This window comes from Lampetra planeri, chromosome 41 (assembly GCF_965212315.1).
Source record: "Lampetra planeri chromosome 41, kcLamPlan1.2.h2, whole genome shotgun sequence".
In the NCBI taxonomy this organism is placed as follows: domain Eukaryota; kingdom Metazoa; phylum Chordata; class Hyperoartia; order Petromyzontiformes; family Petromyzontidae; genus Lampetra; species Lampetra planeri.
Window position 1 is genome coordinate 9,614,619 of NC_136147.1, and position 14,886 is coordinate 9,629,504.

General features: G+C 43.0%; 1 protein-coding gene across 1 annotated transcript in view; it reads right to left on the reverse strand.

The window, feature by feature from the left end:
• LOC144732193 (CCR4-NOT transcription complex subunit 6-like) overlaps positions 1-14,886 on the reverse strand; it is a 59,600-nt gene that overhangs the window by 24,199 nt on the left and 20,515 nt on the right. Inside the window, exons 2-3 of the mRNA XM_078613552.1 lie at positions 8,118-8,206; positions 6,902-7,023 (exon numbers count right to left, since the gene is read on the reverse strand). Coding sequence (XP_078469678.1) covers positions 6,902-7,013 — 112 coding nt within the window. The 5' untranslated portion in view covers positions 7,014-7,023; positions 8,118-8,206. The remainder of the gene's footprint in view (positions 1-6,901; positions 7,024-8,117; positions 8,207-14,886) is intronic.

Sequence of the window (14,886 nt, forward strand, 5' to 3'; positions counted from 1 at the left end):
TGCTAACTTCATTGCCACAGATAGGAAAAGAAGCCCGTCGCAGGAATGGATGGGTGGGCAGTCCTGTGGATGGTAGCATTGACTCGAAAAAAAAGTTTTTCCAAGGTAAAGAAACAAAACTTTATACGCAAGAGGCACAGTCCAGAGGACTTTCGTTCATTCTTTCATTGAGCAAATGCTGCAAAGCTGGAATGCGAGAGGAGGGACAGGCCTCTGCTAAACAGCCGCCGACAGAACTGCAAGGTGACGGTGTCCAGTTTATAATGTCTGGCAAAGGTACGAGGCAACTTCCATGTCTCCACCATGCATATTATATCTGTAGTGAGTCCAACCGAGTCGCAGATGTTGTCTTGGGAGCAACACTATTACATCAACTCAACACAACATAATGTAACCTACACTCGGGTGTTGAACGCCCATCTAACCACGCTACGGCAGAACTAGACACGGTCCCGCTATCTCGGTCTGGACCACGAGCTGGGTTCCGAACCGCGTGGATAGAGGCTTCTTCAACCCGACGTGGATCTTCACTCACCAACAGTCAAGAACCCCAAGCCCCACACGGGGCCTCGTTATATCGGCCCGGGCTGGGGCTGGCTCCGCCCCTCGCTCCGCCCACCTTCTAGATCTCTCGAGCTCTTTCCTGAAGGCTCCCGAGAGCTCCTCGAGACCACGTGACCACTCAGCGGCCCCCGTCCACCAGTGGCCCCCCTCCAATATCATACGGTCAGGTGTCGGCAGGTCAACCAGCGTATTATGCCCCAACGTAACCCTGGCTGGCTGACACTCTCTCCCGTTCCCTCACCGGGAGCCCGCACCGCACACTGTACGTGGTGCCTCTGCGCTAACCAGGGCTCACCCAAGCCCCGCTAGGGCTGGCACTATGCCCAGTAGCTGGGCTGCACATAATGACATTATCTGCCGTGGCCTGGCAAGCCCGGCACCACACAGTGACATTCAGTCACTACACATCCAACGGGATTGGAGGCCCTGGCCCAGGACGTGGCGACCGATTAGGTGGAATGTACCCGAGAATTTCATGGGGGTGCTTCACCGTTTAGCAGTGGGTAAGTCTCTTGGAGCCAGACAGACCTCACCTAGGGAGGCCAAATTTTCCCCTGAACACCTTCCCAAACAATACAAAGAGTTGTTGAATAGGACCAGACCACCAATCTGCGGTCCATTCTCGGTAAAACACTTGCATTCCGGCCATGTCCAATGTGTGCAGTGCCCTCTCTTTCGGACAGAAATAGTGGTGGGTACAATGTCAGAACTTGTAATTGCTGATGTAGATTGAATGTAGACACCACCTTGTAAAGGAAAGGAGGCAATATTCTCAGTATGACCATGGCCAGTTGGAAGACTACGAAGGGAGGGTAAAACCAGCAGCACCTAGAGCTGCCCTATCCATGTGTTGAGGAGTGGAGTGCTGACGTCAGGTCACACTCGCCTCGGGGGAATGCCGTCAGGGTAAAGTGACGTCATGGCCCCCGGGGTATTTGAGGGGGGACCCGTGACGTGGACGGGGTCTTCGCCAAGAGTCAGAGGAGTGAGTGGTTAGGAAGTAGGGGGCTCCGGGATAGAGGGATTGAGAGCCAGGCTAAGGGTCTACTTTTCCCGGCTGGCCGAGTTGGATGAACCCTCGGTCAGTGCTGTGGGAAGAGCCCGATAGCCTGGTGGGGTGTAGGGAACTCCCAGTACCATTCCCCTGGGGAGCTTAGTTAATAACCCTCGTGTTAACCCCTTCCCCCGAGTTAGGCGTAAGCCCTAAATAAACGTTTGGCGTCAGCCCCTACACGACCGGCTTCAGCGTCCTTTTCTACCACGCAACACATGTAGCCAATATGGTGGCTACGGAGAAGAGTATTGGGCATCAAGAAGAGCTCTAACGTTGTGGCCAAGGGCATGAATGGAATGGCTGTCACGTGAGTGCATCTAGAACCAACCAAAGGTGCCAAGGTGAGATGGAATCTGGCTGGTGCCGCCTCTCCAGGGACAAAGCTCTAAGAAGCCTGGGAAGCACGAGAGCAGAGCCAACAGACATACTGTTCATATGAACGTGAAACTGCCAATAAGCGCACATTGACCAAAGCAGTTGCGTGACCACCTTCAAACTCCTAATGGAGTTAGTCTGCTACAGCCTTGGAAGGTACACATAAGTGGGTCCAGAACCGCCTGAACACATCAGGACATTAACATGCTCCACTGGCTGAAGTAGACTGCCCATGGATGGGAGCCTCGACTTCAGAACTAAGTGTCTCACCCTCTGAACATCCATGCAGGCAGCTGAAAATGGCTAACGTCTAGCAACAGCAGGCCCCGTTGTTGTAACAGATTATCCCGGACTGGTAATGTCCATGCAGTTAACACAGAAGTTCATGGATGACAAACCACCAGCGGCTCCGAGGCCAGTGTGGGGTGATCAGCAGGGTGTCCTGGCAAGAACTGGGAGACCTAAGTGCATCAAAATAAGGACCTGGAGAAAACTGTGTCCCCGCAGTCTAGTGTGGCGCACCACCATTTTCCGCATAACCTTTAGGAAGGAGCCCTTGCCCACTACGTTTGGATCTTCTGCTGCAGGAATTGCAGAAGGGGCAGCGAGGGATGCTTGACTAGCTTTTCCATTGCGAAGAGGGTGTTATTGACCCTGGTGTCCTGAGGCTCTTGCTCAGAAAAGCGTAGCCTCTGGCGGGTCCATTTCCTCAGTGAGGACAAGACTTCCTGTGCGAGTTCCGAGTGTATGACTCGTCCCTGATCAAACAAGTCCTTTGAATCGGAGGCTGATGGGGAGTCATGCTCAGCGCATCTTTTGCTGGACGGCTTGCCGATATGACACATTTTGCTCTCCACTGCCTCTTGCATGATAGACCTGTGGACGTCGGCAACAATATGGAAAAACTAAGTACTTTACCTACAAGGTGAAGCTCTGGTGGTCATTGTGGGTATATTTCCCAAAATGTCACTAGATCTAAACTTTACACCTCAGCATGCACTGCTGTTTATTATCTGGATTATTTTTCATATTCGATGGGGATTTAAATCGGCTGCAAAGGATTTAACTTCACACGCTATGAATTAACTGATAAATGCAAAATCAAAAAGAAAATGTGCCTCCCTGCTAAAAAAAATAATAAGGCAGTATTCAGCTCCAGTGATGGCCCTAAACCAGGGGAATAAATTCGGAATTTTCATTTTGGAGTCCAATCTCTCCATATAATGATGTTATTTGTTACAAAGAACTGAAAATCAAAGCTCCTGTTTGAATGAAGCCAACACTCCACTTAACAGAACACCATCATTATGAGAACATATGGCAGGAGATTGAGGCAGGTTGGAACTTAACAATAACACCCAAAGAGATCTGAACCTCCTGACACTGACAAACAATGTTAAGAATAGACAGCAAGAACCTTCCGAGTGTCACCGATACGGTGGCAACATCTAAATGCGGTAAAGGGGGGGCGGCACAGAGGGGGGTGGGGTCCTGGAGCTCAGGTTTTTGCCCACTCCATCATATATTACACCTATCCATGGCTAATTTGACAGGCCCTCTATCCACGTGCAAACCACAAGCTACAATGTACAGGCGCCACTCTATTGTCTAAAAACTAAACTATTTGTACCTACTGGGCTACAAGCTCTTTTTCAGAGGAGACCTGGCCACAAATAATAGCTCAACGAAGTGGCGTACCATTTGAAAATTGATAGCAGGCAAATACTCTAAACGCATGTTGAGTCTAAATATGGAGGGGAAAACCGGAGGACCCAGAGAAAAATCCCAACAACCACGAGGAGAAAAACATGCAAACTCAAAATTTACAGCAGGCATCAGGGACAGGATCGAACCCACAACCTCCTGCATACCAGATAGTTAACATCTTGCCACCGTGGCACATCCTGCATTGCATTGTCAATACACTACCCATGCCTTGTGGGTCATGGCGGTAATGTTACCATACATCACCACGCTGATCATTGTGGGTTGGAGGCAGAGAACATAGATGAGGGAGCGTGAAGTATAGTACAACAAAGGATTTTACTGCACTGTCCCCCGCTGCCCACCACGAAGCCCATGCTTTATAGATGGAACTTGTGCAAACTGAGAAAACCCCAGGTTGGCTTGTTTGTCGCACACATGGATTAATGGTTAAATCCTGTGCTCAGTATTTATGTTTCAAAAATCTGAGTGCATACGGCTTTACAGGCAAAGCTCATTATATTGCATATAAACCATTGTAAAATTAAACTCATTGCATTTTATCACCGTATAGTGGTGTTATTTTTTCATAAACAATACATAAAATATCATCATCCAGTGATGTTTTCACAAGCACTTGCAAATTGCATAGTTATTCTTGATTTAAAAAATTAAATGCAAACTGTGAGTGTTGTGTTCAGATTTCATCAGTTATAGCCTTGACGTGTCCGTATGCTTGAATGCATAGAAAAATATTAATTAAATGTGATTAATCAACCTTCAACTACTCATAAAATAATCACCCGAGCAGAATCCCTTTTCCGGGAAGAAGCCTGGCAGTAAATATTTGTTTGCTTGACAAAACCAAACTCTCAGCAGTTGTTTTTTTTCCCCACAAGGGATCCTGCTTTCAGATTCTCTGGTCACTTCTTGCAGAAAATTCACAATTCGAATCCGGTAGGTCGCTCTGGTTATGACTGCATGTATATCAACCATAAATGTGACATCTATTCATAAAGATCCTCAGACGTCAATCAAAATGAGTAGGTCGTTGTGTGTCATGTCACAGCCCATATTTTCCACAAAAAAAAAATACTTGCAACTTACTCAATTGGTATTGCATACAGAAATCAGCAGTCCCTAGTGGCAGAATGCCTATTTGCATGCTCGTGCCAAGTCATCTTGTGCCACGTAGGGACAGCTAAAACTGAAGCATTTAAAGCAAGCGCCATATGAATCTTAGGATTATTGTCATTATGTATTTTCCAGAATCTTTTAATTTTGTTGGGCAGGAGCATAAGAAGACGTAACCATACAAGGGAACAACACATTTTCATTTCTACATTTGCAAATGATGAACATGACCAAGAATTCACCCTGCGCTGCTATCATCACTGCGCCATTAAGGTTTGCATGCTCCACGGTGGGATGAGCATTTGTTGGGCACGTGCTTTGCGCCAATTTGCATTAATAACAATCCGAGAGAGTTCGCGGCCAGTTCGCAGCAACACAGGGCTGGAGGCTATGGCAGAAAGCAGGGAACATTTTTATCAGGGGTGAAAGAACCAATATGGGGCATGGTGATGTGAGTGATAATCATGCCTAAGACCAATATTACATTCTATGTCATGTTAAAATGATTGGTGTTGTAATCAACATCATCTCTCTGGGGTTGTTGTAGAAATAACTTCTATTTTGTATAAAGTCAGTTCTGATAGCACTATAGATCTAATGGCCCCTGCAATTCTGCCACTGATTTAAGGTTATGAGCATGGAGTCACCAACTTGAAGCCATTTTTGTAGAATCAAAATGCGACTTTTTATTACAAAGCCAGAAACGTTTCAGTCAGTGATGTTTTAAAATTAATTTGGCGTTTACTCGATAAGTGCTAATGAAAAATGATAAATATCACCTGCATGGTAATAATAGCAATCTATCCTTGTAGTGTAATTATAAAAAAAAACAATAACAGCTAAGATATGGGAGGGATCGCGTGGTCACGTGACACGTGCCACTATCAATTGCGTCATCCTCTCTGGCGATGGTGGCTACCTGTTTCAGAGCAAGTAGACGATGATACAAGTAATGCAATTTTAAAGTGAATATGTGGCTTTGCTTGAGCAAAGATTTGAGTCTAAAGTACCACGTGTAATGAGGATTCAATTTACAGCTGGAGCAGTCACGTTACAACATCAATACAGACTTCTGTCAGTTTAGACAGCACATCTCTCATGGCACATCCAGATAAAAGTTTTGTTCATGTCCTTATGTGCTGTTAGCACATATCTGTGGTGCATTACGTAGCGCTCGGCTATCTTTTCTGTCCACATTTATGCATTGGTCCATTAAGGGTTGCTTAAAGTATTCAAACATTTAATAAATATGCCTGTTATGCATGCATACATTCGTGTGTTTAAGAATGAATTATTTATAATGTATTGATATGATATTTTTAATATATGCAAATGTAATATTTAAGCCCAAATTTTTTATACATTTGTACAAAAGACACAAAACTATAAAGAAACAAAAAAATTTCGTGGTAAAAATCTGATTATTTTTTCAATCACACACACATCCTCTATGTAACTATGAGAAGCCAGTGACTTACAGCAATCAAGGGAGAGGCAACCTGGCCTTCACGCAAGGACTGGTAAAGCGGGACGCAGGGCGTTTTACACAGTAATGGGCAAGGCAACTATGTGGAGGATCAACAATTGTAAGAATTGATAAAATGCAACTGATCAAGTATGCACACATGGATGACTATCCTTACAAATCAGGTTTTGTGAAGGCTAAGGCTGGCCACAAGATACAGACGGGTGGGTTTGGTCGAGTCACCCAACAGAGACTAATGACCATCTTGCTAAGACAACGAATGGCTGAGTTGCCAACGAAGATCAGCGCTAGCTCACTGGTCATTTAAGCAGAGAAACACAACACTTTTTCCTGCACATTCTGATAAGGCAACTGAATTGCTTGGAAATGGAGCCAGCCAGTCTCACCCCCCTGGCTGAGGGGGTGGGTTACTTCCCTATCTGCTGCCTCAGGCTTCACTCTTTCCCTTGCTCCCAAGGCACTGCTATTTGTGCAGCATCCTCACATTGAGATGCTATAGAAATCCCAAATGCAACTTATTAAGGCAGTGCTAGGAAACAGCCCACAGTGGAGACTGGTGACAGTGGTGCATTCAAGGGACTCACCGCTGATTTCAAGCTCAGCCCACTGGGATTTTTTCCCGTTTGCCTGGTCGTCCGGAGACATTATTGTGTGCATCCTTCGTGGGTCTGGTGGCTCATATTTCTCCTTTGGCATCCCTGGCGGTCTGGAAGGAAGGATTAACACAAAATAAGGCCTGTTCATGACGAGTATAATACATGCCTACATACCTACAGTGCACAATACACCAAAGATGCATGCAAATACACTAAAGCTATAACAAGCAATTGTGTGGTCTATTAATCGGTGCTTCGACCACCAAATGAGAAGGCTGGCCGAATGAGGAAAAGGAAAGAGTTTTATGGGACAATGACGGATTCATAGAGAAAGGATAGTGATTCAGATCTTGGATCATGAAAGGCAATGGAAGAGAATCTTAAAATTGTATTTTAATGACAGGGGTGCCACGGTGGCAAGATATGAACTGCCTTGCCTGGTATACAGGAGGTAGTGGGTTCGATCTCGACCCTGACGCCTGTATATTTGGAGTTTACACGTTCTCTGGGTGGACGCGTTAATTTTTCTCCGGATCCTCCGGTCTTTCCCTCCACATTTAGAATCAAGCGTTTAGATTATTTGGCTGCTGTAAATTTCCACATCATAAGCCTCTTCGTTGAGCTATGATTTGTGGCCAAGTTGCCTGTGAAAAAGAGCTTATAGCTCAGTGGACTTTCCTTGGTAAAATAAAAAAATATCTAAAACATAAAAACATATAATATATAATGACAGAACAATGTCAACTAAATGCAATCTGATTGAATTTGATTGCAAGCTGTCAGTGCAGATGAATGCTACCAAATTTGTCATCCCAGTTAGGCAATTCATTGGCTTTTCGACTATACTATTTTACTATTTTTATTTTACCAGGTAATGCCCACTGAGCTATTTAGCTACTTTTCAGAAGAGACCTGGCTACAATTGATAGCTCGACAGAGTGGCTCATCACGTGTAAATTTATAGCAGCCAAATACTCTGCTATTTAGACACAAGTGTTCATAATATTAGGCCGTTGATATGAACGACATGCAATGAAGAATACATCAAAAAAGCAATCCAGCAAAACTTCCCTTCTCTACCACCCAACATTTTACATGCAAGTAGACATTCATAGTTGGCAAGGGAAGTGGCCTGGGATTTGCCTTATGTGAACTGGAGGTAAGAATGTGTTGTAGATGTGGCCTTGGGCTATACAACTTGTACCTTTCTCCACTTGGCCAGTTTTCTCACTCAAAGGACGTGTGAAATACTGCCACAGAGACCGAGCGCTTCCACGGATTTATACCTTGAGTCTGTGGGGGGGGGGAGACATGATGCATGGAAAGGTTACATTAAGAAAAAGTGACAACACGCAATGCCAGTCTATTTAAGTGCGAGTTTTAGCAATTCAGCAAGACATTAATAGTGCATCAACATTATTATAAGCATGCAAATTGGTGCCTAACCAAGGGGATGGAGCTCATTTACAAAAAATATGTTATACGAGTTGTTTTTATAAGAGGGTTTTGCATATTCTATAATTATGATCCAGAATTTGAGGATAAATTCCCATTCATGGGTAATGAGTCAGCACCTATGGGAGACATGGGTCCCAAGTCTTTTTTGGGGAAAGACATTTTTTAAAGGCAAATCGCTATGGCCTTCCCAAGGTCAAAAAGGTCAATAATAGACATACCAGCAATGTCATTACAATAAAAATTATTCCGGAACAAACTTTTCTTTACCAATGACAACAGCAGCACACGGACATACACTGAAAAATACCAGGCACTGCCTTAAAATGTTTTTTGGGGTGCATTGCCGTGACACAAGCCTGAGGACATGACCTGAGAGAATGGAATAGAAGCCTAAGAGTGAATGGGATAAGATGGAGATGGGTGAGGGGCGCTAAGGGTCAACGAGCAGGGGTCAGAGAAGGTACTGGAATAAGCCAGGATGGGAAATGCCTATCCATCAGTTGATGGGACCCGTGATATTAACCAGATAAGGCAGGATCAATAATGCTTTCCTGTCAGCTGTGCGACCATGAGCCCACTACATAAAATGCACTGCTCTTGCAGCACATATCCATATGCACATACCAACATTCAGCTCCAAAACCAATTAGCATCAGCATCGCTTCGTTGATTAAAATGTATTGTAACTCTCCCAATACATGCATCAAACCATCCATGTAATAAATAAGGATTACTAATTCAGGCCCTGATCACCAGTGGATTGACATTATGACACTGCCCATATGAGCAGGAGCGAACACAAGGGCATTACGTCATACAAGGCTGTTTAGCTACATAAATGGACGTACAATGCTTAAGTGTTACATCACTATAATCTGACACTGCCCAGTAAGAGCACGAGCAGCAATGGACCATGACATTACAATTACAGTGCTCTTTATCTCAATGGTGCCGCAATGCGAACATCACCACCTTCTGACCAACATGATCAAGGTCAACACCAGCCTGCCACCTACGTCTCAACTGGCAGAAGAGAAGAGCGTTTGATTTGACATTGAGACACCTCGTCACGATTTGCAAAGGGCACTTGCCAACACAATCGGCCTTCCCAGCTCTCCAGCTATGCGTTTGGGTTCAATTAAACGCCGTCAGCCTGCTTCCCATACAGCCGCGCCACTGGAACTGTCCATTTCGTGGTAAACAACTGTATAACGTGCCACTCCAAACTGTGCAATATACCGTAGATCGCTTCACTGTAAACAAGCCCTGGGGACATGGCTGCCAAGAGAACAGAGAAAGAGAGGCAGATGCAGAGCACCTGAACTGAAAAAAATGTGCAGACAGGTAAGCGATGCACATGATAACATGTTTTACTCAGTGAAGAGCTAGAGTTGGGAAAATAGTGATGCATATAACTTGACAAATAGATTACCAAGAAAGACATCGGCAAAGACAGCTATATTGTTATTACCATATTAGTCCCAGGTGGTTCAGCGGCAGAGTAAGCAGCTGGCAATCAGGTTGGGAGTTCTATTTCTTGTTGTGGGTTGACTCAGTCCATCTGCCCTTATGCACACCACTGTTGCGGATAGGCTCACCCCCATCATAGGTAGATGTAATTTTCACCACTGGTGCAGAACTGAAAAGTAGCGATGAGCATTGCCTCAGGCAATTTGAGCAGGAAATAAGTCTGACTCTTAACTCCACTAAACGGTCAAAGCTGATAGCATCGTAATGAATATTTCTATTGAATAAATCTAAACCAAAGGCATGGACTAGGGTAAATTTTCATGGAACAGAAATATGCAAAAAAAAATGTGTTAATACGTCTCCATGAAAGTGAATGAAGAATGGCTAGATCACAACAAATTAGTTGACTTTTATAGCACCACTGTGGTCGTATATGAATCTGCACGTCTCCCACAGATTTACTGGCGTGCCAAGCCACTCGCAATAACCACTTCTTTGTTTACCTACAAAAATCTCATCAGGTCTCAAAGACCCGTTTTTCAGGAGAACCAAGCTTTGGAATGTTTGCCAAATTCTTTAATGTGTAATATTTTTGTTTTGTGTTGGAAGAAACCAGAGCATCCAGGAAAAAGCCAGGCACATGAGGTTTTCTTTCAAGCTCTGTGCAAATGAGACGAAAACCTACTTGCCGTACTGCCACATACAAGCACTTTCTATGTCAGTCGGTGGCATAATCCGTCAAAACCCTGTATCCAGGTGGTTTGTTTAAACGCATAAAAAAACTATTTACGATATATTAACACAACCAATATTAGTTATTTATCCGTTTATCTCGTTCTTTATTTGTGATGAGATTCCTCACTTTTCTGAAGGAATTGTTTTTAGGAGTTTGTAAAAAATATTTGTTCTAAGCATCATCTCCAGTCTCAATCCTATATGGCTGATAATGTCGGAGTAGTCTGAGCTCAGCTCAGATTGGCTAGAGTTGGAGTGACACTGTGGAGAAAAATTTCATTTTCGGCCATTACATGCTTGTCATTTGAATTTGAATGGCAGGCAGGCAATCCACTGGATGGCTTCCTTGCTGTAGTATTTTCCGCAAGTCACTTACCACAACTAAAATAACATGTTCTTTATAAACACTGCTGCGCAGAACTGAAACAAGCTACTGGAATCAAAAGCAGCCGATGTGCATTCTAATTAACGAAGGTATTCACAAAGCTCATGTTGTGCGAGTGAACAAGTAATCTGATGCTGATTGCACACCCACACACTCATGGGCCAGGTGTGTTCTCACAGCCGAGGTAAACACACCCACCATATGGCTGAGGCTCAGGGGATTAATGTCTGCATCAGCACCGAGCCTGTACTGATTCAACACCATAGGTGTGAATTTTGGAGATCACCTGTAATTAAACTAGTTTTCTAATACAGTGACTCGATGTTCTCAGAACCATCACAATAATGAAACAACTATTTAAAATGTGGTGCATTACTTAAGTCAGTGTAGCCCAGTCTAGCAATTAAAATAAAATGAGTTTATTCATAGCTTAAAATATAAGTTTATGCTCATGATAATGCATCAAATTAGGCATGGAAGACATTTTGTTATTATTTATGCAAGTTGCGTGCAAATAGAACAGATGAGACAAAATGAGATCGTATACAAACTAAACAAAAAACATTCCATTCTTGAATAGGGAAGGGTTGTGGATCATTAAATGCCGGTAAAATGTGTAGAAACTTTACACTCTTTACACAGCGTAATCACGAGCAGTGGGTTTGTGCTGTAATCATCCAAGGGCATTCATGCCCACCCTGCTGCCGCCTGAAATATTCTAGAAGTTTCCTGAGGGGCTTCGAGAAGGACATCTGACATGAACTTGATGGCACGATTTGGATATATTTTTAAAACCTAGAGTAAAAAGCCCAGTGACAATGTATGGAATTGCAAGACTAAGTCGGTATGCCAGACAGAACGTTTCACCACTTACTAGGTATGCCACAATAAATTGCTAAACACTCACGACGCTCAAGAAAAATCTATTGAATCACTCATTGAATCATGTATACCTGGTTTTGCAACAAACACAAGACAGAGGAGATAAAATGCAAACAGGATAGTAAAAAGAGGCAAATGTTTATTAATTATTATTTGATTATTTGGTCTTTTCCTCCAGGTGTTTCCCACTGTACTATCGTCATCATGCCACGAGATGGTGAATCCATTCAGAAATCTCACAAGCAGCACACCCAAAATCTCATAAGAGCTGTGCAAGACTTTTTTCCCAGGACTTGTCCCAACTTTTTTTTGGAAGTAGCCAAATTTTTTTTACACTTAAATCAAACTGAATTATAAATGCATTGAATTATGACGGTGAACATTTGCACAGGACTGCTGCTTAAAGTAGCACAATCCTGTGAAGCATTTAATACAGAAGCTCATCGATTATTCAGTGGTACCAAATTTTCAAAAACGCTGGATAATCACATAATTATTTAAAATAGCTTAGTTTTGCACATTCTTGTACAACATTATGTTTTTAGGTTTATTCGTTTTTTAAAAGTGTTTACTATATGACATTGGCATAAACATACAAATAGACAAAAATAAATATCCTACTTTAAAAAGTTACACCAATCTCGAAGATTCTGCATGGGGTGATGTATATACATGCAGTATTTTCATTGTTTAAGTTGTATGTAGTCTATCATGTACTGTATAAAATATTTAACACTAATCAAGAATAGCTACTTTTTTGTTACGCACATGGCGCCGATCGCCAGACTGGTTACAGCCTTTTTGGAGCGGTTCTGCCGGATTGGCCCAGGACTGCCGGATAATGTTAGAAGCCGGAAAATTGATGCCTACCATGTGAAAAATGGAAAATGATTGACAGAACCAAGCAACATGTTAACTTGTCAACATTTATGCTAGCCGAGAGCAGTTATATAAAGCTGACCTACTTAAGAAACTTATAATCAACGTAAAATTAATGTGTGCAAACATAACATCGGATTGCAGTTAAATACTTTATACATCACCTGTCATTTAAATGACATTATTAGTCATAAAACGCAAAAGCCCTACTTTATGTAACGTGGCTTTTAAATGTAAACATGCCAAGCTTTGTGTTGGCTTCATGTGACTGATGTCTTTTGTTGAACCAGGTGAGGGCAATTGCCTCTGTACAAAGAAAATCATGAGGGCAGCAGCAACTATTTGGAATTATTTTACAACTTATTTTCTATGTGCTGATACATCGTATGGTCAATGGTGAATCCTGTTTTTTACAGTTATTAATAGGTCATGGTTAGCGGTATTAGTTAAAATAATGTCTTAATAAGGTACACATGCCAGAAATATAAAAAGCAGACTTGGGAAAATGTTTGATTTATTTTAGTTTATTAAATCTATCTATTGCACCATTGTGCACTATGAACCTGGCGACCAGCTCAATTATCTGCCACAGCGGACATCAATGGGAGGGTAATATCTCAGAATCTGTATTTATTTGATCAGAATCTTTATTTAGACTGGAAGAATGCGATGACTTGTGAAGCTCTTTTTCACAGATGGTCCTGGGCCCCCCTCCACCAACTCACACTGACAAATATTGTGAAACGAGGTCAAATAACCCCATGACACACTGTTCGGGGAGACCATCAACCAGCAGTGGATTGAAACGTGCCCCTAGTGGACATCTGTGAAAAAAATCTTCTCCAGGATAAATATTCTGGTTCTGATTGAGCCGAATTTCACCATGGGTAGGTGCCTACATGTGAATCCTGGTCTATGTGATATTTGCTGCGGATGTGTAATTATTTAGTCTCTGAGCTACCTAGTTGTTAATAAAATATTACATTAAATATGTATATAAACTATTTAAATGTTAAAAACACAAGCCAGTAAAACAATTCCTTGCTATGGAAACCGCAATATGAATTACAGGGGTTTAGTACTCGCGTACAACCCAGTGTTCATAGTTGGTCACAGATATGCTCAAATCACGTACAACTCAACAGTCCTGCACTGGGTACCCAGAAACACATTTATGAATAATTTAAATATTAGCGCTGGGGCTCTGCCACTTCCCACGTGATCCCTCCAACGCTATTTCCCCAGTGATATATAACCAAACAAATCATGAAGGGCACGTGACAATTTTTTCATCTGGGAGTAATATAGGTCTGAAAATAACCAAACAAATTAACAATAGCAACTCAACACAACCACGAAGTACACAACTGTGCAATTAATTAACCGAACACCACACCATATGCACATTCACGTTTCCCTCAAGACAAAAGCTTTCAGCAGTGATGGCGGAAGGGATGCAGTGTGACGGTGACCAACTATAACTGCTGGAAATCTGTGAAAAAAAGCATCATAGCTCATCAGATTTCTCCAGGATAAATAAAGATTCTGATTCTATAAACATCGTGTGTAACAGAAATATTCAAACGCTGTTTCTTCGTATATTGGTCACGGACACGCTCCGATAGATACTAATGCACCCATGACAATAGTTTAGCCAGAGGCAGGGAAAAGGTTATTGGGCACAGGTGCCGAGAGGACAGCATTCATATAGCACCTTGTGAACACACTGTGAACACACTGTATGCGGGGAGATACACCCAGCCGCCTTGCAGATGTTGGCCAGGAGCACGCCTGTCCTGATGGCCCATGATACCGCCATAACTCTGGTCAACTCGGGATTACACCTCTCCACTCTACCATACCATTTCAACTCATATGCTTATAGGATGCACTCCCACACCCAGGTAATCACTCTGCATAGGCAATGCCTCACCTCTCTTCTGCTGCCCATCTATATATAAAAGGGAAAATTGTGAATGTGTGTCTGTTCGAATTGTTTAGCATACTTCCCAACATGCAACAAACTTGAAATTTGGCATGTGGGTAGTTTCCAGACTGTACACAATGCAGAAAGTATAAAAATAGACTCGTGTATTTGGGGGGGGGGGCACAATAATGGATATAATATATTGCACGGCAAGTGAGCGGTGACGTCGCATCTGCA